At 40.5% G+C, this 20,913-nt stretch overlaps 3 protein-coding genes across 4 annotated transcripts; 1 reads left to right on the top strand and 2 right to left on the bottom strand.

The window, feature by feature from the left end:
- Positions 1-195: 195 nt before the first annotated feature.
- Positions 196-4,134, bottom strand: LOC139412186 (probable ribosome biogenesis protein RLP24). The gene is made up of 7 exons (XM_071159003.1): positions 3,968-4,134; positions 3,422-3,535; positions 3,244-3,316; positions 2,602-2,665; positions 2,230-2,315; positions 319-499; positions 196-269 (listed from the first exon to the last, which is right to left on the bottom strand). Exons 1-6 carry the CDS (start codon positions 4,046-4,048, stop codon positions 432-434), a joined length of 486 nt encoding a protein of 161 aa, XP_071015104.1. The 5' UTR covers positions 4,049-4,134; the 3' UTR covers positions 196-269; positions 319-431.
- Positions 4,135-4,338: 204 nt separating this feature from the next.
- Positions 4,339-14,781, bottom strand: LOC139411491 (ras-related protein Rab-27A-like). Its single transcript, XM_071157943.1, has 6 exons — positions 14,582-14,781; positions 8,355-8,527; positions 7,703-7,788; positions 7,455-7,558; positions 7,200-7,323; positions 4,339-5,317 (listed from the first exon to the last, which is right to left on the bottom strand). Exons 2-6 carry the CDS (start codon positions 8,505-8,507, stop codon positions 5,113-5,115), a joined length of 672 nt encoding a protein of 223 aa, XP_071014044.1. The 5' UTR covers positions 8,508-8,527; positions 14,582-14,781; the 3' UTR covers positions 4,339-5,112.
- Positions 14,782-17,424: 2,643 nt separating this feature from the next.
- Positions 17,425-20,909, top strand: LOC139411490 (phosphatidylinositol glycan anchor biosynthesis, class B). Of its 2 annotated transcripts, none has more exons than XM_071157941.1 (12): positions 17,425-17,640; positions 18,026-18,149; positions 18,253-18,370; positions 18,487-18,591; positions 18,704-18,834; positions 19,011-19,151; positions 19,261-19,312; positions 19,421-19,632; positions 19,767-19,831; positions 19,923-20,142; positions 20,259-20,439; positions 20,530-20,909. In XM_071157941.1, exons 1-12 carry the CDS (start codon positions 17,529-17,531, stop codon positions 20,641-20,643), a joined length of 1,575 nt encoding a protein of 524 aa, XP_071014042.1. In that variant the 5' UTR covers positions 17,425-17,528; the 3' UTR covers positions 20,644-20,909. The 2 variants fall into 2 exon arrangements, with proteins under 2 accessions (XP_071014042.1, XP_071014043.1); XM_071157942.1 differs by having other exon boundaries at positions 17,444-17,726.
- The last annotated feature ends 4 nt before the right edge of the window (positions 20,910-20,913 follow it).

Here is a 20,913-nt window from a genome sequence, read left to right as displayed (position 1 = left end):
ATTTGGCAATTGGGATTTTTGTATGCATTCATTCTAAAGAAATATATTGCCATTCAATTCCCTATGTGTCATGTCTGTACTTGAAGTACTAGAATTCAGCATGTCTTCACCAAAACTCCAAATAACAGTAATTAACTTCAAACATATTCGACAATGTGCCATTTCAAAGTTCATGTGGATGAATAACAAAACAAATGTCAGGACACAATACTTTATTCAATTCATCATTTGACAACACTCCACAAAATTTTCAAAGTGTTTAATATTGTGTTAGCACCCCAGAACTGCACTGGGTTGCAGTGCTATATATATGGTTGTTTCTTCACAGAATGGTGTCCAGAGTATGGTAAAGGAAAGTTTATGGATGTTATGAATAGAGACCGTGGTTGCTTTGTAGGTCTCTATTTCAGCAGAACCCCAATAAGGACTTGCTAATCGTCACCCATTTCCACATCTTGTAACTTCTGCACCATCTTCTCCTCCATAACCTTGGCTTTGCCTGCATATGGGGGGAAAATTGATTAGCAAAATTCTATATTTCATTATGCAAACTCAAAGTGGAATGAATGCCATCACCTAATTTCTCAAATTATACACTGCTCAAAAAAATAAAGGGAACACAAAAAAAACACATCCTAGATCTGAATGAATTAAATATTCTTATTAAATACTTTTTTCTTTACATAGTTGAATGTTCTGACGACAAAATCACACAAAAATTATCAATGGAAATCAAATGTATCAACCCATGGAGGTCTGGATTTGGAGTCACACTCAAAATTAAAGTGGAAAACCACACTACAGGCTGATCCAACTTTGATGTCATGTCCTTAAAACAAGTCAAAATGAGGCTCAGTAGTGTGTGTGGCCTCCACGTGCCTGTATGACCTCCCTACAACGCCTGGGCATGCTCCTGATGAGGTGGCGGATGGTCTCCTGAGGGATCTCCTCCCAGACCTTGACTAAAGCATCCACCAACTCCTGGACAGTCTGTGGTGCAACGTGGTGGATGGTGGATGGAGCGAGACATGATGTCCCAGATGTGCTCAATTGGATTCAGGTCTGGGGAACGGGCGGGCCAGTCCATAGCAGCAATGCCTTCCTCTTGCAGGAACTGCTGACACACTCCAGCCACATGAGGTCTAGCATTGTCTTGCATTAGGAGGAACCCACGGCCAACCGCACCAGCATATGGTCTCACAAGGGGTCTGAGGATCTCATCTCGGTACCTAATGGCAGTCAGGCTACCTCTGGTGAGCACATGGAGGCCGCACCCCCAAAGAAATGCCACCCCACACCATAACTGACCCACCGCCAAACCGGTCATGCTGGAGGATGTTGCAGGCAGCAGAACGTTCTCCACGGCGTCTCCAGAATGTCACGTCTGTCACATGTGCTCAGTGTGAACCTGCTTTCATCTGTGAAGAGCACAGGGCGCCAGTGGAGAATTTGCCAATCTTGGTGTTCTCTGGCAAATGAAAAACATCCTGCACGGTGTTGGGCTGTAAGCACAACCCCCACCTGTGGACGTCGGGCCCTAATACCACCCTCATGGAGTCTGTTTCTGACCGTTTGAGCAGACACATGCACATTTGTGGCCTGCTGGAGGTCATTTTGCAGTGCTCTGGCAGTGCTCCTCCTGCTACTCCTTGCACAAAGGCGGAGGTAGCGGTCCTGCTGCTGGGTTGTTGCCCTCCTACGGCCTCCTCCACGTCTCCTGATGTACTGGCCTGTCTCCTGGTAGCGCCTCCATGCTCTGGACACTACGCTGACAGACACAGCAAACCTTCTTGCCACAGCTCGCATTGATGTTCCATCCTGGATGAGCTGCACTACCTGAGCCACTTGTGTGGGTTGTAGACTCCGTCTCATGCTACCACTAGAGTGAAAGCACCGCCAGCATTCAAAAGTGACCAAAACATCAGCCAGGAAGCATAGGAACTGAGAAGTGGTCTGTGGTCCCCACCTGCAGAACCACTCCTTTATTGGGGGTGTCTTGCTAATTGCCTATAATTTCCACCTGTTGTCTATTCCATTTGCACAACAGCATGTGAAATTTATTGTCAATCAGTGTTGCTTCCTAAGTGGACAGTTTGATTTCACAGAAGTGTGATTGACTTGGAGTTACATTGTGTTGTTTAAGTGTTCCCTTTATTTTTTTGAGCAGTGTATACATACATACACACAATGTAAAATACTAACAGCAACAAGGGAAATCGGTGAACTCACCTGCATGTGGGGCTTTGATGAGGTGAATGTTCTTCTTCACTTCGCTGATGGCTTCCTCCTTTTCCAACTGCTTGCCCTTCTTCAGTCTGATCAAGAAAGGGATAGAGGAAATATGGCAAAATCAATTTGAAAACAGTGCTTAAAGGCATATCAGACTCCAATACTTGGCAAAACTGGCCTTATGTTAGCCTAGTTATTTTCCTCTAACTCATAGTAATGTTATGAAGCAGGGACTGTGTACTTAAAGTTTAACTCACTCTACGGAATACTAATATTACCATTATAAAGTTGGAAGTCCCATGCCTTCCTAGTGTGGCCAACAATTTCAAATTGAACCAGGCTCTTATCTGTGGGAGGAAAGCTAGGGCTCACCTGTTGAAGATGAACTGTGCCTGTCGTTTCCGTTTTATTCCTTCCACCTTCTTCATTGCCTCCACTGAAAATAACAAAATTAGTTGGATTTAACAGATCAACAAGGTTATTAACAAAAACGTAGAAGTTAGCTACAGTTGTCTTGATGTTATGCTGTAGTAGTAACATACACCATCATGGAACATACAGTAACGTTTGTCATGTAAATGTGCGGAGGGCATGATCTCAATCTGTCATGTGAGAATTGACTTGAATAGAGTATGAAAACAATTGAAAGATTTAAGTGAGGGCAGGGATGTAATAAGTAAGAACCAAATGGGCCAAAGTAGAGGCACCTATCAGGGGTGTATTCATTACACCCGATTCTGTTGCAAAATGTTAATTAAGTCTATCAGAAACTGTTTACTCCAAGCGGAATACGATTTGCAACTAAAACTAGAATTTATATTGGACAAATTCAGGTAGGTCCATCCCGGTTTCATTATTTTTGTTTGGTTCTTAAAACGGTAAACCGTTTCCATGGCAAGAAGTACTGAATACAGCGCTGACTTGTCCAATAAGAAACACTAATTTTCATTGCAAAACGTTTCACTACGGTTTGCACTAATAAATAAACCCCTGGACTTTAGCCATAACAAGTACCTGTCTTGCTCCACAATTCCCTCTGGTACTTGACGGCCACATTTCTGCGCTTCTCGAACTCCAAGCAGTTATCCTGTGTTGGAAATAATTCAGTAAGAGACTCAAGGGCAAAACGTTTATGATGGTTAATCAATCATATCACATTCTACAACTTGCATGGGTGAATGTGGGAACTCACCACTGTCAATTCCTTGCCCGATGCTTTCCTGAAAGCCTTGGTCCATCTGGTCTTTCTTGGATTACGCTTCTTCTTGAAGTTTTTGAGGCATTTTGATTTACAAAACCTGAACGTCTGAGAAGACATTTTAGTCATTACTTAATTTATACACATGGTAGCAGCAACAAGAACTGGTCTATGTCTCGTCATGGAGAGACCCCCTCAATGTACAGGAAACAACACTACTACAGCTTTAGCAAAGCCAATATCTCCTTCACTGCCGAGTGAGACAGACTTCACTTGGCAACAATAACAGGCCTGGCTGGCTATGAAACTGCACTCAAACGTTGAAAGACAGCCAAGGTGAAAAACAAATAGGTTACCTATGGAATAGTTGGGCACCTGGGCTTATACTGTCTGATGTTACATAGCTACATACATTTGGAAGAAAAAAAGAAAAAACATCCCAACTGACAAAACTAGCTACAGTAGGAAGTTAGCAAAACAGCTAACATATTAGCATGGATGCCATCAATCCAGAAAGTAGGACACAAAAAAAAAACATACCTTGCAATCGTTCCGCACAAACATCGTACCGTGCCCGGGATACACTGGTCCCGAACAAAAGTAACATTTTTCAATTCGCATCGTTAGATTTCTGTATTATTTAATACCCATGTGTTATCCCTGGTGGAATGCGAGATGATGATTTTTAAAAGGAAGTTACGATATACTATTTCCGGTAAATAAATATTTTCGTATTTTTATCGTTATAAACTGCCCCCTAGCGTGTAACTAGAGAAGTTTCTAAACCTTAATTTATAGCTTGGAAAATGTAGATTTGGTTTGTAAAAATATTTTCATTGTTACATATTGACTTGAACAAGATTGACACTAAATAAAGTTTGAGGTAGCCAAGGTGACAACTGAGACAGAGCTTTAATAAATAATAAAATATATTTATTTTCTGGAATAAAGGATATGGTTAACATATTTGACAAAAGTGTTTGACAGAATACAGCAGATTTAATGCACATTGTGTAACAAAATCAGCATTGATTTACGTGGAACCTCAAACATTTCTGATAGACCCAAGATCCCGACATCGTGATAAAAAGAAAGACCCCAAATGACTCTGCTACTCAGATACTACAGAGCAGAACTATACAATAAATCACTCTATTCACTACAGATTGCATGTGCTCAGGACTTTTACATTGTACAAGAATAAATGGAAGTGCATTGTCACAAAAATATCCTGTGTCAAAAAGTTAAATGTAATAAGGGTGGGTTCCCTTTAATACACAGGGAAGTGTTCTCAACTAATACAACTTTCAGTGGCTTCTCACAATTCTACTGGATCTTAGAAAGTAGTTACAATACACTTTTATGTTTCACAATGTAAAATGCATATAATATTATCTGAAATGAAAACATAAAAGGCACTTAATTGACACGTGAATGGAGGCACCACTCCAAATGGCATAATCAAATTAACAAAACATAATAATGCTCTTGTACATTTGGCAGGGGTTAGTGGTTACTTTCAGCTTTGCACATCATAAACACCCCCCCATCTTGACAAAACTTCCTATGGCACCATTGATTTACAAATGTTACATGCCTTTCATCACATGCCATACAGCCCAGTCCTACCAAAACATCACTGAAGGGAACTGAAGGTGTAACCACTATCTATCTGTATGTGGACCCTAACAAGCACATTTGCCCTTCTCCTGGGTCTTGGGCTCTGTGATGTCTGTGTGACCACTGTGTCCGTTGGATCGCACGGTTCCATCAGGGATCCAGGACTTGTCCACACAGCGCTCCATCCTCTTCATGATGAGGTCCAGCAGGACATCCACAGCCTGGCTAACAAACTGCCCGTTAGCTGCACTTGTCTCAAAGTAAGGGATTCTGCACAGAAAGGAGAGCAACACATAAGATCAACATTGACTGATGTCAATCTACCTACAACCTGAATAAGTTTGGATCTAACTGAAAGCTTTACACTAAGACAGAATATAGTTCTCAGCAGTTGAAAAGAAATCAAGGTTGACATTTTTTTATTGTTTGGGTGTCCTTTGATTTTCGTCATGAAACATGCACTTGTGCTATAGCAGTGGAAGATGCATCTTTGAAATAGTAGAGGATCATGGCTCTCTAAAAACCACATTGGATTTCAGACTGGTGGATCCATCGGTTCACATAACGTAAAAAAATATGAACACTAACTACCACGACAACTCAATATGATGTGCGTCCACAAGATGGACATTCAGCTCACCATAACAGCTTTTGAACATAACATGATCATAACTCTAAGCACTGGGGGCTCTATTTTCAGCTGGCCTTAAGCTCGTGCAATTGTCAAAACGCACGCTCGTTTGCAATTTAGACCTGTTAAAGCCGGTGCTGTTCTATTTTCAATCCCTAGTGCCAGGATTGGTAATTTACCTGTCGTATGAGCTCGCTTGCGATGAGGTGAGGGGGGGTGGCAATATCCAAGTTGTGTCCTTAAAAACGTGTGCCAAAGTGGCAATTTCAGTATGCACTGATGAAGATATTTAAGACCAACCAAAAGCTGACCGTAGCTCATTTTATTTACCTTTATTTAACTAGGCAAGTCAGTCAAGAACAAATTCTTATTTTCAATGACGGCCTAGGAACAGTGGGTTAACTGCCTGTTCAGGGGCAGAACGACATATTTGTACCTTGTCAGCTCGGGGATTTGAACTTGCAACCTTTCGGTTACTAGTACAACGTTCTAACCACTACGACTACCCTGCCGCCCCTGGTTGGATACGGCATGGATTTTGACACCGGAAGCGCAGCCTATCCAGCAGTGACGCCCATATGCACATGGAACAAGAGATGTGTGCTTTTTTAGTGTTCCCCATGTACTTTTTGTATTGATTTGCTGTTACTCTCAAAAAAGACACCCCTCCAAATGTATTTAAACGATTCAGTCCTATTATGCAGTATCAACGGTAGGCCTAGGCTGTATTTTTCTTATTGAGAATGTGCCTCACACAAACAATACAATTTAAGGCAGACTATTTTTTATTAAGTGTGATATCTAAAAGGCCTATACTGATTGAAGCCAATTATAACAATGTTGACTGTCAACACTCCAGACAGAGCAAACACTGGATGTTTTTTTCCCCCTGTTGTTATCACTTGTTACTGTAGCCTATGCTATTGAATAAACTCTATTATCAATCTACAATAGTCTAGGACAGAATATTCCATGCCCCCAGCCAAATTGGAGTTGATGACAATGCAAAGACCTTCAATAACCTACAGAACTTGCAACAAACACATGCAACATTGATTGGCCAGTGAGTGGTCAAGTCCTCTTCCCACCTACTTGTTTATTCATTAAAAAAAAGCCATTTCGTGCCACCTCCAGCTGTGAAAATAGCAAAAATATTACTGACACACCCCTCGACCTACAGAGCTACCGCCAGAGCTTAGATGTATTGCGTTAGGCTTGTTAAAATAGAGCCCATAGTCTCTTACTGCATGGTGTTTGACCCCAAATATGGTGCAGTTGTTAGTTTTAGTAAAACATAGGTCGATATCTAATCCCTTTATATTCATTAAATGTGTAATTTCAGGCCACAAGCAGGATACTTTATATATGTGTGTAAATATTTGCCTTTCCAGAAGGACCAACCTAGCCTAACGTTTAGTATCGTTCAAGATTCCCCTGCACAGCCTTGAGTAAACACACATCAGCCACTGCCTTCTTGGCAAATGTTTCAGGGAGGGTTAGTCATAGGTAAGGGACACATACCCATACTTCTCTGCCAACTCACGGGCCTCATCTTCACGGACTGCCCTCTGCTCCTGCAGGTCACACTTGTTGCCACAGAGAACAACATCTGGATTCTCGCAGTAAGCATGCATCTGTAATTGACCTGAAAAAGAGAATAAGCCCGTCATCAGCCCACTAGTCGTGATTGAAAGATATTGGTTAAGACACTGCACATTTCTTTGGAAGTCAACATGAGATTGTACATGTAGATTCTGACAACCACAGAAGACTTACTCATCCAATTTCTGACATTAAGGAAACTCTGCTCATTGGTGAGGTCAAAGAGGAGGAGGAAGCCCATCGCATCTCGGAAGAAAGCTGTTGTCAAACTCCGAAACCTGACAACACAAGAAAAAACACATTGTACAGAGTTTAATTCAGCTTGGAGAAAGTAAGCATTTGAAAGCTGCCAACAACTATCTGAGAGCCAGTGAGGGCTTGAGCAAGAGTGTCAGTGGGAGATGAGTTTTGGATTGGCTTACCTCTCCTGCCCTGCCGTGTCCCACAGCTGAACATGAATCCTCTGTCCTCTGCCTGCTGCCCCTTCTGGACCATTTGATTTGTATACCTGTCAGACAGAGAGAGAGTTATTATACCCATATAAAGCAGTGTGAGGTCACTCTGGCTATGAGGCCCTAAAAATATACGTTCCTATTGGTCATCCTACATATACTATCTTGCAACCCAAAGTGAACCTAAATATTTAGATGGAAAATGTTTGCCCTGATAATCTCTACAATATACACAGCATGAGTGATTATGCTTAAATGACCCTGGTGTTTGGTTATGTGGTGTGAAGTGTTTATTTTCTAGGAAGGTGTTGCTGAACTCAAGTGATATGTCATCTTTTCCTGGTCTGGGAGTTCCTCAGATTCCTAAAAAAAAAAACAGAGTTCTACCGCTCTCTCTTTTGCACTATGAGGAGTAATGCTTTTAAAGTTACTACTTACTTTTCATGGTCAACAGTAAACCTGCACTACAAAAACGTTCACATGGAATGGAATAATTGGCTATTTCAAATGTTAACTCTTTCAACAAAGCAGCATACTAATTAGTCATTACGGGTGGTAGGGAGTACCTGTATGTGCCTGTACACACGCGTGACAAATTGTGTGACTAGGGCAATCAACTTACCACTCGTTTTTCTCTGAAATCAATGCCCACTGTAGTGATGAATTTGGAGTTAAACTTTTTGTCTGTGTACTGGTACAGAAAGCTGGTTTTCCCCACTCCAGAATCACCAAGGGCTAGGAATTTGATGAGGTAATCATAGTCCCCATCAGACATAGTGAGTGCTTATTTCAGACCTGAAAACCAGACAACACCAAACATTGAAGAAAGCAATGTAAGAACTGTGCACAACCGAGACTGTAGATAATAATTTGTAAACTACCCTACATACATACAAAAGTATGTGGACACCCCTTCAAATATGTGGATACGGCCATTTCAGCCACACCCTTTGCTGACAGGTGTATAAAATCGAGCACACAGCCATGCAATCTCCATAAACAAACATTGGCAGTAGAATGACCTTACTGAAGAGCTCAGTGACTTTCAACATGAACCCGTCATAGGATACCACCTTTCCAACAAGTCAGTTCGTCAAATTTCTGCCCTGCTAGAGCTGCCCGGTCAACTGTAAGTGCTGTAATTGTGAAGTGGAAACACCTAGGAGCAACAATGACTCAGCCGCGAAGTGGTAGGCCACACAAGCTCAAAGAACGGGACGGTAAAAATAGTCTGTCCTTGCAACACTCATTACCGAGTTCCAAACTGTCTCTGGAAGCAACGTCGGGAGCTTCATGAAATGGGTTTCCATGGCCGAGCAGCCGCACACAAGCCTAAGATCACCATGCGCAATGCCAAGCTTCAGCTGGAGTGGTGTACAGCTCATCGCCATTGGACTCTGGAGCAGTAGAAACACATTCTCTGGAGTGATGAATCAAGCTTCACCATCTGGCAGTCCGTCGGACGAATACGGGTTTGGCGGATGCCAGGAGAACGCTACCTGCCCCAATGCATAGGTCCAATTGTAAACGTTTGGTGGCGGAGGAATAATGGTCTGGGGTTGTTTTTCATGGTTTGGGCTATGCCCCTTAGTTCCAGTGAGGGGAAATCTTAACGCTACAGTTTACGATGACATTCTAGACGATTCTGTGGTTCCAACTTTGTGGCAACTGTTTGGGTAAGGCTCTTCCTGTTTGAGTATGACAATGCCCTCGTGTATAAAGTGAGGTCCATACAGAAACGGTTTGTCAAGATTGTGTGTGGAAGAACGTAACTGGCCTGTACAGACCCATGACCTAAACCCCATCGAACACCTTTGGGATGAATTGGAACGCCGACTGAGCCAGGCCTAATCGCCCAACATCAGTGCCTGACCTCACTAATGCTCTGTTGGCTGAATGGAAGCAAGTCCCTGTAGCAATGTTCCAACATCTAGTGGAAAGCCTTCCCAGAAGAGTGGAGGCTGTTATCACAGCAAGGGGGGGGGGGGGGGGGGGTCAACTCCATATTAATGCCCATGATTTTGGTTCCCAGTGCCTTACACATGGTTGAGTGCCCGCAAAATAGTTGACCCGAGGACAAAAGTTTTAGAGCTATGTTGGAGACAGACACACCTCTCTGTCTTGAGAGTCTAGCCTATAGCTCTCATGGTCATGTAAGTATGCTGACATAGTAACATGAAACACAAATGTTTTATGCGAAATTAAACTACATTTGCCTCCACGCATGTTCAGTAAGGAAATACTCAAACTAGATCCTGCTATAACCCCATCTGCAGTGAACTTTGACCTGTTTGCTTGGTAAATGTGGATAATCTCCTATTTGGGGCAACTGTTACAGATTGAAACTCTACACGAGAGGATTAATTGGGGTTAATTAGGCAAATAAGACTAAGAATTACGCAATTGATCAACGGCCTGTAAAAATTCACAAGAAAAACAAGTTCTTCCATAGAGTTGACAAAATTTAGTTAAAATTGTATTGAGCGTTGTCTGGGCATTTGGAATTTTCACTGGCATGACTGGTCCTGGTCCATAAATAGTTTATGTAAATATATCAGAATTAATCCATGTGTTTTTTATAGATACAAAATATGTATTACACAAAGCTATAGTGCCATTCATTACTACAGAGTTATTATATCATAGCTAGAAAGTTGAGGCCTGTGAATGAGAAAGAATGATTTCACTCTGTCCAGCACTAAAACTCTCATCCTGAGCAAAATCAAGTTCTGTGATGAACACACTGTGACTGGACTAGCGGCACCCCATCTTCAGCCTCTCTGAGCTGTTCCCCAGTGGGAAATGGAATAGGCAGGCTTACATTCTAAAGGCTTGTATATGGACCAACTTATTAGGTTCACCGCACAACTGCACAGTACTACCTGCACACACTAATCGATTGACCTCGTCAAGCAAAAGACACAGTCAACTGTGTTATTGTACAAGTAAATTATATGTCTCAAATCTCTTGGTCGCCAGGCAGTTCATGCTGGTATAAGTGTACACCATCTGACCAGCAGGGACACATTTCCAGAGGCTTTCCCAGAGAAACAGGCCCCCAGGCTTGCGGGCAGCCCTGCTCTTTCATAGGTTAGGCTCACTGAGGCGGCACCAGTCGCCCCCAATGGTAATCAGATTAACTGCAAAGGTTCATGTGAAAGCAGGCTGCTACAGAGGATGCTAATCATGTAGGCCAAAGACTTAGAGTCGCTAGTGAAAGTCTACAGGCACCTTGCACTGTCTTCACAATTAGCTGCCTTAAAAAAAAAATCTAAGAAGGAATAACAAACGTTTAAAACATCTTACCGGTCTATAGAACCTACTCCACATTATCAAAGTGAAAGAAAAATTATAACTGTACCAACTCAATAAAAAACATGGGGACATGGTCATGGTAGCCAAGAAAATGGCCTGCCCAGCATTTTTATACATGATCCTAAGCATGATGGGATGTTAATCGCTTAATTATCTCAGGAACCACACCTGTGTGGAATCACCTGCTTTCAATAGTTTGTATCCCTTACTTATGTGTTTTCATTATTTTGGCAGTTACCTGTATGTTGCCATAAGAGTTGGGTAAAGTTGGTAGAATCTTATTCACAGCTGCCAAAGGGACTTCAGCCAAGCATTAACTCTGGTGTGTGAAGACATACACAATCAATACATATTTTTTACAATTAGGAAAATGTTTAATCATTTGTATTTACTTTAAAAACGTGGAAAAGATTGTGTAGATCAGTAGGGGGGAAAAAAATCAGGCTGCAAAATGTGAAGACTGTGCAAGGGGTGTGTAGACTTTCACAAGGCACTGTATCATTGAACTGCCTATCCTTCCCTAAGCTAGAACAAGAACAGCCTAAATTACATATGTATCTTGTTATGCTAAATTCATTTTTTACTGAAAAAAATAAATAATTGAATAGTGGGATAACAAGTAGTAGGCTTGGTAATATAGGTAGCATAGGACAAAGAAAGTGGTTTAAAAAATAAATGTCATGAGACTAATCTTATCACAGCTTCTACAAGGAAGCCTGGACGGCTGTGATTACATGTGTTGCAGATGAGCAGCAAAATAAGGTTGTTTGAGGAAGCCCACTATAGTGACTGCAGTATGAAATATTTTAAGGTGTGAAATACAACCTTGCAAGTTAGACAGAGCATCTTGAGTAGGCTTCCTGCACTTATTTTTGAGTGAAATCACAGCTATGCACTGACTGGCTAGTTCTACCTCACTGCCTGCCACTGATCAGGTAAACATTCATTCAGAATCCCTACACATTTGTTCATGAATTTGTTCATGCATCACAAATTATTTGACTCACATCGCTGCCCCTGCCCATTTCTAAAACAGAAGATCCAAACTGAGCTCATACACAAACAAGGATCAGCTAAAGTCCTCTTCCCATAAGGTGTTTTTGTATGTTCAAGTGAAAGTGATTGAAAGAGGAGGCTTTAGGCAAAGCCCTGTTCTCTGGTGGTGTGAATTTCACACTAGTTGGAGGAAGGGAAACTCAGATTGTGCCAGCAAGTAGAACAAAGCCTTTCAGACATTCTCAGAGCAGTAGAGCTGAAGTACCCACCCTGGGCAGTTGGCCAACTATAATGGCAAACTCCTCGAAGAAGGAGGCGGATATGCAGATGACATGAACTTAAACTACACAAGATGAAGGGTGTTGCAGCACCACAATACTACAGCACTCATCTCAGATATGTCTTGACAGAATGACTTGCCAATATGCATCTGAAATATCATCAGGTTTCATCATGTTCAAGGCTGGAAGCACTATTTTGTAACATTCTGAGTATGAATATGTTTTATATATCTGTAAGTGAAGAGACATTCTGATGATGATGAGAAATGGTTAACAGATTATTATGGGCGGCAGGTATCCTAGAGGTTTAGAGCGTTGGTCCAGTAACTGAAAGGTTGCTAGTTTGAAGACATTTAAGCCTTATTGTTCCAGGGGCGTTGGACAATGGTGACCCTGGCCATGATCCCACTCTCCAAGAATGTCTCAGGTGGAGTTGGGATATTTAAAAACACACCTGTACATGTGTGAAATAGGACCAAAAATATTATTTGATTATGTTTGCGGTCATCATTAGAAACATTTCAGACAACACACATACACACACGCAGGCGCAGACACACAGAAGAAGAAAACAATTGATTAGCTGACACAAACCCTACATGAAACATAAAACAACATCTAATAACCCCCAACTCAGTTGATCATCATGTGGTTGTCGTGACTGGTCATGTTTTACTCCATCAATGACCCTGTTTAATAACCATATCTCCCAGTTTGTTCACAAGCTCAATTGCTCAAATCTCAGATTAGACAGACGTCTATCTCTGAATAGCTGACAGATGTAAAGTTAACTAAAGACAATCTAAAAGTTAATTTAGAATAAATTGGTTTATCATGTCCAGAATGTGTTTAAACCTTGAGAAAATAAAAATGTATTAAAACAAAGACATACACCCAATTAAAAACGTTTCCATTTTTAGTTTGGTCTGAGCTGATGTTTTTAATGCATGGCATGTCTCCAGACAAAATGCCAGACTGGTATCCCTAAGATACCATACCAAGTTAGTGAGGTAGACACCTTGTGATGTTTCACCAGCCAAATGGATGCAGGTTTATGGATAGATAAACCTAGATAAATGTAGCCCATACAAGGGTTGTAATTATGAGGTCTCATTACACTTGAACAGTTTCCCTCTACATTACTCCTTCCACTGGAACAAAGACTCAGGGAAAACGATTAAATAATGTAAGGTGTGCTACGTTCAACTCTGATCACGTCACCTTGTTTTTATATATTATTATGAGAAAAACTATTTGCTAGTTCAAATTGGCACAGACCTGTGTAGGTTATATAAGCCTACTATACTAAATGGTATTGCGCTCTCAAACTCTGATCAAATAAATAATTAAATTGATACACAAGACACCGTAGAGAAAGCCACGTGTACCACCAGGAGATAAGTCTTACCGTTCTCACTGATGCCAGAATGCTTTGCTTATAAACCTTTCCTACAGTCAAGTTGCCTCATGGGTGGAATGTTATTAATATTTTTCACAATGAATAAACATTTTAAACAATTAACACCGAAATCCGATTGTTTATGTCAGACGGTTTTGTTATCAGTCTTTATATATCAGTCTTCTGTGATGTATAGAAAGTATAATATTGGGAAGCAAACTCAACATATGAACTCTAAAACGTTATCTGACATGGTACAAGTCTCTTATTTTTGAAAGCCCATAACCATGTGTGTGAGGTGTACTAATTTGTTTTAAAGTAGATTTGTTTAAGACTACCAATAAACACTGTGACCCTGATTTAGCCCACTGCAGTATAAGGTTCAAACTAACGTGATCAGGAAAATTTGACAGGAAAATGTTACTTCGATTCCCAATGAAAGTGTAGCATTCCTACCCTATTAAAAACCTGTTATGGCTGCGATCCCTGTACTTAAGTACAGGCTACACGTAGCCTATGCTGTGTTACAACGTAGGTGTATCCAATTTAAGAGTTCACTTCAAGACAACTATAAAAGCGGACACATCGCATTGTGTAAAAACACACAACAAAATGTAATTGCACTTTCAATAGCACTGGCTTCAAGTAGGCCTAGTAAAAGTGAGCAGGAAATAACTTCGTTTCACTGCAGCCTCAGCTCAGTGGAAATGCAGGTGGCCGTTATACGATAAAGTAACCCCGTCCTGAAAAAAATGTAACATGTTGCACTTATAGCGGTCGATAGAAACAAGTCCGCTAAACAGCTCCATATGCCGAGACATTTATTACGCTAACTTTATTTCGAGAAATTCAACTTACCAGTGTATGTGCGTCACTTTCTTATTGGTGTTTCGTGTAGAAGCGCCCTCTCAAAAGCGATGACAATTGGTTGATTAACAACAAAAAACTCACTAAATTGGGTTTACAAAATCCTTTCGATCCATTTGTTGCATTAACCCTCTTCACAATCAATGTAACATCACTTCCCGTCCAGTTGCAGTGAGCCAGCCCCTCCCTCTCTCGCCAAACGGTAATAGACCTCAGTGGGAGTTCCGAACGGAAAACGACCCTTCCCGCGCAGGAGTATTCTTTTGGAACTACGCTTCCATCACACCCACAGGGTCTTGCATTTTGGTACACCAGAATTACATTATTTTCCAATGAAACGCTGCGTTTGCCTTGCAGCATTGCGTTGGAGAGACAGTTGACAGTGCGTACGTCAAAGGCTTGACAGAAATTGTAGCAGAAGGTGAATGTTGAACTTTTGTTGCATACATATCCTGAATGATGCTGCATACTATTTTCCGCAAAACACTGTCGGTGTGTTCTAAGCATTACTCCCCAACCCTGTGCGTCACTTCGAACACACCAGCAGGTCATTGCCAAAATAGTTTGCAGCATCATATGGATATGTATGCAACAAAAATTCACCTTCAGCTCGGGGATTTGAACTTGTAACCTTCTGGTTACTAGCCCAACACTCTAACCACTAGGCTACCCTGCACACATATCTCCATTAATTCTTGAATAATATAATTTATAAATGCCCCATGAGCTTAGTTTAACTGTCACACTCAATGAGAACCCAAAATATAAGCTTGTTTTACTCCAATGTTTGTAAACATTGTAAATGTAAACAAACACTGTATAGCCTCATAACATAACATGGTTAAAACTATCATTTTTATTTATGGTCAGTCCGTGCATCCATAGCTCTGTCTATTAATCTGAGAGTGGTTACATTTCTCCAGATCCATCCCTCAGCTTTTTACCAAAACAGAGGCGGGGCGACTGTTTGTTATTGTTTCATCTGTCGATTTGCCCTTTAAACTGCTGCATATTATCAAGATAAAGTGTCACCAACAAAAAGGTAAACAATAGGCCTATTGCAACTGCAGCATATGGCATTCATTTTTCCCACGAAAATAGCACTTTTCAGTAGTGCTCAAAGCATGCCCTTCTAGGAGCGCAGATTTTCTTTTTCAACTCGAATCAATGAGCCCAATCAGTTCTCCATGATGACAAAATCATTAACAACAGAGTAGGGCTGGCTAATAAGTCCTTCTTTTTGGGGTCATGCTCAGGTAAAACAATTTGGTTAATTTATACTTCCAAGTCCTATTCTTGAAGATCAAGGGGTATAACATTTATTGGAATGACTGGAATTCTGATAGACTTTGGTTTTTAATGTAAAGATATAATTTAATCGAATTATTATATGTAATAGAAAGCGATGGGTTAGAAGAAGCCTACATAATCAACCCATAGAGTAAAATTTAACATCCATATATGGCCAGCTATGTAAACTTTAACATTGATTTATCCTGCAATAGATGTCGTTCAATTGGTAACAACATTTTTGTCTTCTTCTAATGCCTCTTAAGAGGAAAGTAATCTTAAACAGAATGGAATCAGATTATATTACTGAGTTTGGGTAATCTAAAAGTTACGTTACTGATTACAATTGGACAGTTAACTAGTAACTAACAATTTACATTTAGAAAGTAACCTACCCAACCCTGCTGACATTACTGGATTTGTGAGATCTTTCAGTAGCCGAAGGGATTTTATTTGACACTTAATTCACATGTCTAATTTACACACCAAACCACAAATCAACTGAAATGATTCCTTGATGGCCACTTCTGCTTAGGCCGCTGACTGTCCCACCTACACTTGCATCGTTGATCCTGGAAGAATAGAAGAGATTACCCAAAAGCTTTGCCTTGTTTTGTCAAACTGATGTTGTACATTAAGTTTTTACAGGAAGCACACAAAGCTTTCTTCATGGGGCTCAATTGTGCTGTAGATTTTTTTAAATCAAAATTTTAAATCACATGTGACATTACCAAGCTGCTACATATACAGAGAAGGAAATGTAAGCATTTGTAAAACATTGTGTGCATGATACAGCATTAGTGATGTAAACGCGAACCTCAGCTAGATACAGCATATGAATAATAATGACATGCATTGTTCTATGTCCCTGTGGTGTCAGATTCTTTGTAACATGTGACATTGCAGAACTCTCCACTCATACTCAACCAGATCCTGCGCTACTACAATTACACGAATTAAAAAATAAATAAAAAAATCACCTTTATTTAACCAGGTAGGCAAGTTGAGAACAAGTTCTCATTTACAATTGCGACCTGGCCAAGATAAAGCAAAGCAGTTCGACACATACAACAACCTGCTAATTGGTTATCCCAACCTGCTGTGTAAATTCAAATCTGCCACAAAAAGTCAACTTTCACTTTCTAGCCATAGCTAGCTAGTGAGAGACAAAGGACACACAAATCTTATATTGATTTCATAATTTTTCTTGCTTTAACATAACTCACCACGATATTTTATGAAGTGTGTGTAGACCAAAACGTCTAGCAATTCCAACAATTAAACAACTAACGTTGAAAAGAAAGCAACATTTGGTTTGAGTACAAAGGTTAAACATCTACGGCGTTTGAAAGGGGACATGATAAACGACAAGAATAAACTTAAAATGCGATTTGGGACTTGCACGATTCATCACCATAAAATGCATATAATAACTTATTAAATCAATTATATGTTCTATAAGTGGTACAGATAACTTTACATCACCGATATGTAACACAATAATGATATCTTGACAAACGCATTTACTTTCCTAGGAAACGTCTGACGTCATCTACCTACGAGCACAAACACGGAACTAACGTGGATTTTGGTGCTGCGCGAATTAGCTACATTATATGTAGTTAGTTAGTTATAGTTTATCTAAGTAATGGAAAAGATTCGTGCACGCTTAAATATCGGAAGCAAAGCAGAGCCTGTTAAACTGAGGAAACGAAAATCCCAACTATATAGTAAAGAAGAAACATGTCCTCTTGATAATGGTACAGTATGTGCCCTGTTTGGTATAGCAGCTATCATATTTCTAGCAGCAGACTGAGCAAATGTCAAACTGCTGTTGATGATAAAAGTAAGAATGGAAGTAAAGTTTACATTACTTATTTTGAAAGAGAAAAGCTAGTTTAGCTAGCTACATCAACATAAATAAGAATGTGTTCTTAACCGACTTGCCTAGTTAAATAAATACAAATTAAATTGAAGTAGGCAACATGTGATCCAGGAGCATGCAATGGTACTTGCAGATTCAGAATGCTTGAGTCTTTCAAATGACTATTTGATAATGGATGTAATTACCAATGCACATCTAACACAGGCAGCCTAACTGGTGGAGAGATATCTGACGTTTTTGTTTTTTATTCTTCTCCTCAGGTGTATTGGGGGTCACTGTCTTCACTGTGGCATTTCGTCTCATCAACTGCTTCCTAGTCCAGACCAGCTTTGTCCCAGATGAATACTGGCAGTCCCTCGAAATCGCTCATCTTATGGTTTTTGAATATCCTTTCAACAAGAAATCATATAAAACTTTAAGCAGTACCCTTCTAATAACCTTTTTGTGGACAAGTCTGTGTATTCTGCTAAATCCTTGATAACTTCACCTATGGCTATTTGACGTGGGAGTGGACAGCAGGTATAAGAGGGTTCTCCTACCCTCTCTTCTTTGCAGCTATATATAAGATTTTGCACTTCTTCACCTATGACGCAGTTCAACTCTTGGTAAGTCATATTGAGTACATCTTCATCTTTTGTAGCAATTTATAGTGCTGATGTGAAATGCATTGCATGTGACCCCATTGTCAAAATCTGTACAGTATATATTGTGGATTGTGCAGGTATGGCTACCTCGAGTTGTGCAGGCACTGCTTTCTGCACTGGCTGATATTAAACTCTACTGTCTTATCCAATCACTGGAGCATTCTGACGTTGCCAAATGGACGGTAAAAACAACATGGACTACTTTGTTTCTCATAACCTTTTCACTTATTCCAATCCTGGGTAATGTGGGCTGAAACCATGTGACAAAGCCTCTTTCTCTCTTTTTGTTACTAGTACCTCTGCCAGCTCTGTTCTTGGTTCACATGGTACTGCTGCACCAGGACCCTGACCAACACCATGGAGACCACACTCACAACTCTGGCTCTCTATTACTATCCCCTGCCTGGCTCTAAAACACACAGCAGGTTGGACCTACACCTCTACACAACTCAAACATAAAACCATTTCACTTCCTGTGCATCTATAAGTATTTCACACTACACGGCAAGTTACAGAATACCTTTACAAAAATTATACCTTTTAATGACGCTCCATTAATAACATTCTGTTTAAAACAGATTTTGCTTGTTTTCCTTCGCAGTACAAAATATTTGATCCTGGTTGCCTTGGCAGTCATTGTTCGTCCAACAGCCTTGATTGTGTGGCTTCCTCTGTTGGTTTACCACTTCTGGCAGGACGATAACAAGCTGAAACTCATAACTCACCTTTGCCTTCCCATTGGGTGAGTGCTTTGATTTGAGAAAGACCATTGTGCCTCAGCTGCAGAGTGAGGTTTTCATGCCATACATAATGTATTCTTCAATTATTGAATGAGCCTCTCCTTCATATAGGGCTTTAACTCTTGGGATTTCGACACTGATTGACTGTATTTTCTATGGAAAGGTAGGAAAAGCATTGTTTAAAAAATAATAAAGTAAAGGTAATTATAAATCACAAGCTGTAATGTCTCTGTTAATTAACACAAGTTCCTTAACCCATTTTCTCTTGCAGTGGACCCTGGTGCAGTACAACTTCCTTAAGTTTAATGTTTTTCACAACGTGGCTGAGTTCTATGGCTCTCATCCATGGCACTGGTACTTTACTCAGGGTTTTGTGGTCGTCATTGGCCCTCATCTTCCTTTCTTCCTGTATGGATGCACACTGGCTTCAAAAAGATACAGAATCATGTTAATAACAATAGTCTGGACAGTAATGGTTTACAGGTATGGCCTTTTTCTTTTGTCTTTCTGTGTTGTGTAAAATGCACTTACTGTAATTTATGGGCCAATAAGATCTTTGTTAGACCGTTCAAATCATAGGGAATTTCAGAATTTGCACAATTTTCTTCTCAATGCAGTTGTCTTGCGCACAAGGAGTTCAGATTCATCTACCCTGTTTTGCCTTTCTGCATGGTATTTTGTGGTGAGTGCTAAAATTTCCTGAAAGATTCCAATGACTGCAAGTAACAAGCAATGTAGTCATACCCTATACACGGGGTCCTCGTTTATTGCAGGGATAGCTTTGGTGAATCTGAGAACCTGGAGACGGCCTGCCGCATGTGCCTTATTGGTCTCCAACCTAGTCCCAGCCCTGTACACAGGTCTGCTTCACCAGCGAGGCACACTGGATGTAATGGGTCACCTCCAGACCCTGTGTGACGACAGAGATCCTTCAACACCTCCACTGCCTGAAGTTCTCTTTCTAATGCCCTGTCACTCTACACCTTTCTACAGGTAGGCAGTCAATTTCTTTGGCTTATTTACAAATGGTCCTTTTGCATGAGTAAGAACTGTGACAAGCTTATAGCTGAGGCAGTGCAGTAAATAATCAATATACATTATTTTTGTAGTCACATCCACTGTCCAATGAAGATGCGTTTCCTAGAATGTCCACCAGATCTCACAGGAGACAAGCGCTATGTCGATGAAGCTGAGAGATTCTTCGCTGATCCTCATCATTGGTTGAGGACCTCATTTCCTTATAAGTCAATGCTGCCAACCCACCTGGTGTTCTTTGATGTTTTGGAGATGGTTAGATACTCTGCATTTTGTAATTCAAGACTAATGACTAATGGCTCCTTTACTGTTACAATAATTTGTATTATCTTTTTCTGTTCTCAGGAGCTCTCTGCATTCTTGGACAGGAATAGATTTATGAGAAGTAGAGAAATATTCCACACTCACGTTCCTGAAGGCCGAGTTGGAAAAAGCGTCCTAGTTTATCAAAGGCACTGAAGAGAATGAGAATACATTTTTAAGAAGCAAAGATTTTCCCATACTCATTTATCTCAAGGACAAGTTTGAAGAAGGATCCTAGTTTACAAAATGCACTGAACAGAACCATCTTGACCATTGGCACGAGCCATTGGGAAGTTAATCAAAATGGATCTGTATTGTAAAGGAATAAATTATAATTAAAACTGAAGAACAGATTGATCTTTTAAACACTGAAAATAATGCAACACTTAGCCAGACAGTTTACTATATTAGGGGGGAAAAGAAGCA

The sequence above is a fragment of the Oncorhynchus clarkii genome, chromosome 6 (genome assembly GCF_045791955.1).
Source record: "Oncorhynchus clarkii lewisi isolate Uvic-CL-2024 chromosome 6, UVic_Ocla_1.0, whole genome shotgun sequence".
Taxonomy (NCBI): Eukaryota; Metazoa; Chordata; class Actinopteri; order Salmoniformes; family Salmonidae; genus Oncorhynchus; species Oncorhynchus clarkii.
This window is presented reverse-complemented; position numbering and strand designations above follow the sequence as displayed.

Bases quoted from the DNA above. Each gene is read 5' to 3' on its own strand.
- LOC139412186 (XM_071159003.1), bottom strand. From the start codon at position 4,048: ATGCGAATTGAAAAATGTTACTTTTGTTCGGGACCAGTGTATCCCGGG. The intron at 2,666-3,243 runs GTACTTGTTATG...TGTTATTTTCAG, and splicing joins GGAATTGTGGAGCAAGACAG to TGGAGGCAATGAAGAAGGTG. The intron at 2,316-2,601 runs GTGAGCCCTAGC...TTTCTTGATCAG, and splicing joins GCACAGTTCATCTTCAACAG to ACTGAAGAAGGGCAAGCAGT.
- LOC139411490 (XM_071157941.1), top strand. From the start codon at position 17,529: ATGGAAAAGATTCGTGCACGCTTAAATATCGGAAGCAAAGCAGAGCCT. The intron at 18,150-18,252 runs ATATCCTTTCAA...TGATAACTTCAC, and splicing joins GCTCATCTTATGGTTTTTGA to CTATGGCTATTTGACGTGGG. The intron at 20,440-20,529 runs GTTAGATACTCT...TTCTGTTCTCAG, and splicing joins TCTTTGATGTTTTGGAGATG to GAGCTCTCTGCATTCTTGGA.
- LOC139411491 (XM_071157943.1), bottom strand. From the start codon at position 8,507: ATGTCTGATGGGGACTATGATTACCTCATCAAATTCCTAGCCCTTGGT. The intron at 7,789-8,354 runs GTAAGTTGATTG...TCTGTCTGACAG, and splicing joins ATTTCAGAGAAAAACGAGTG to GTATACAAATCAAATGGTCC. The intron at 7,324-7,454 runs GTAAGTCTTCTG...TCTCTTTTTCAG, and splicing joins TAATGTCAGAAATTGGATGA to GTCAATTACAGATGCATGCT.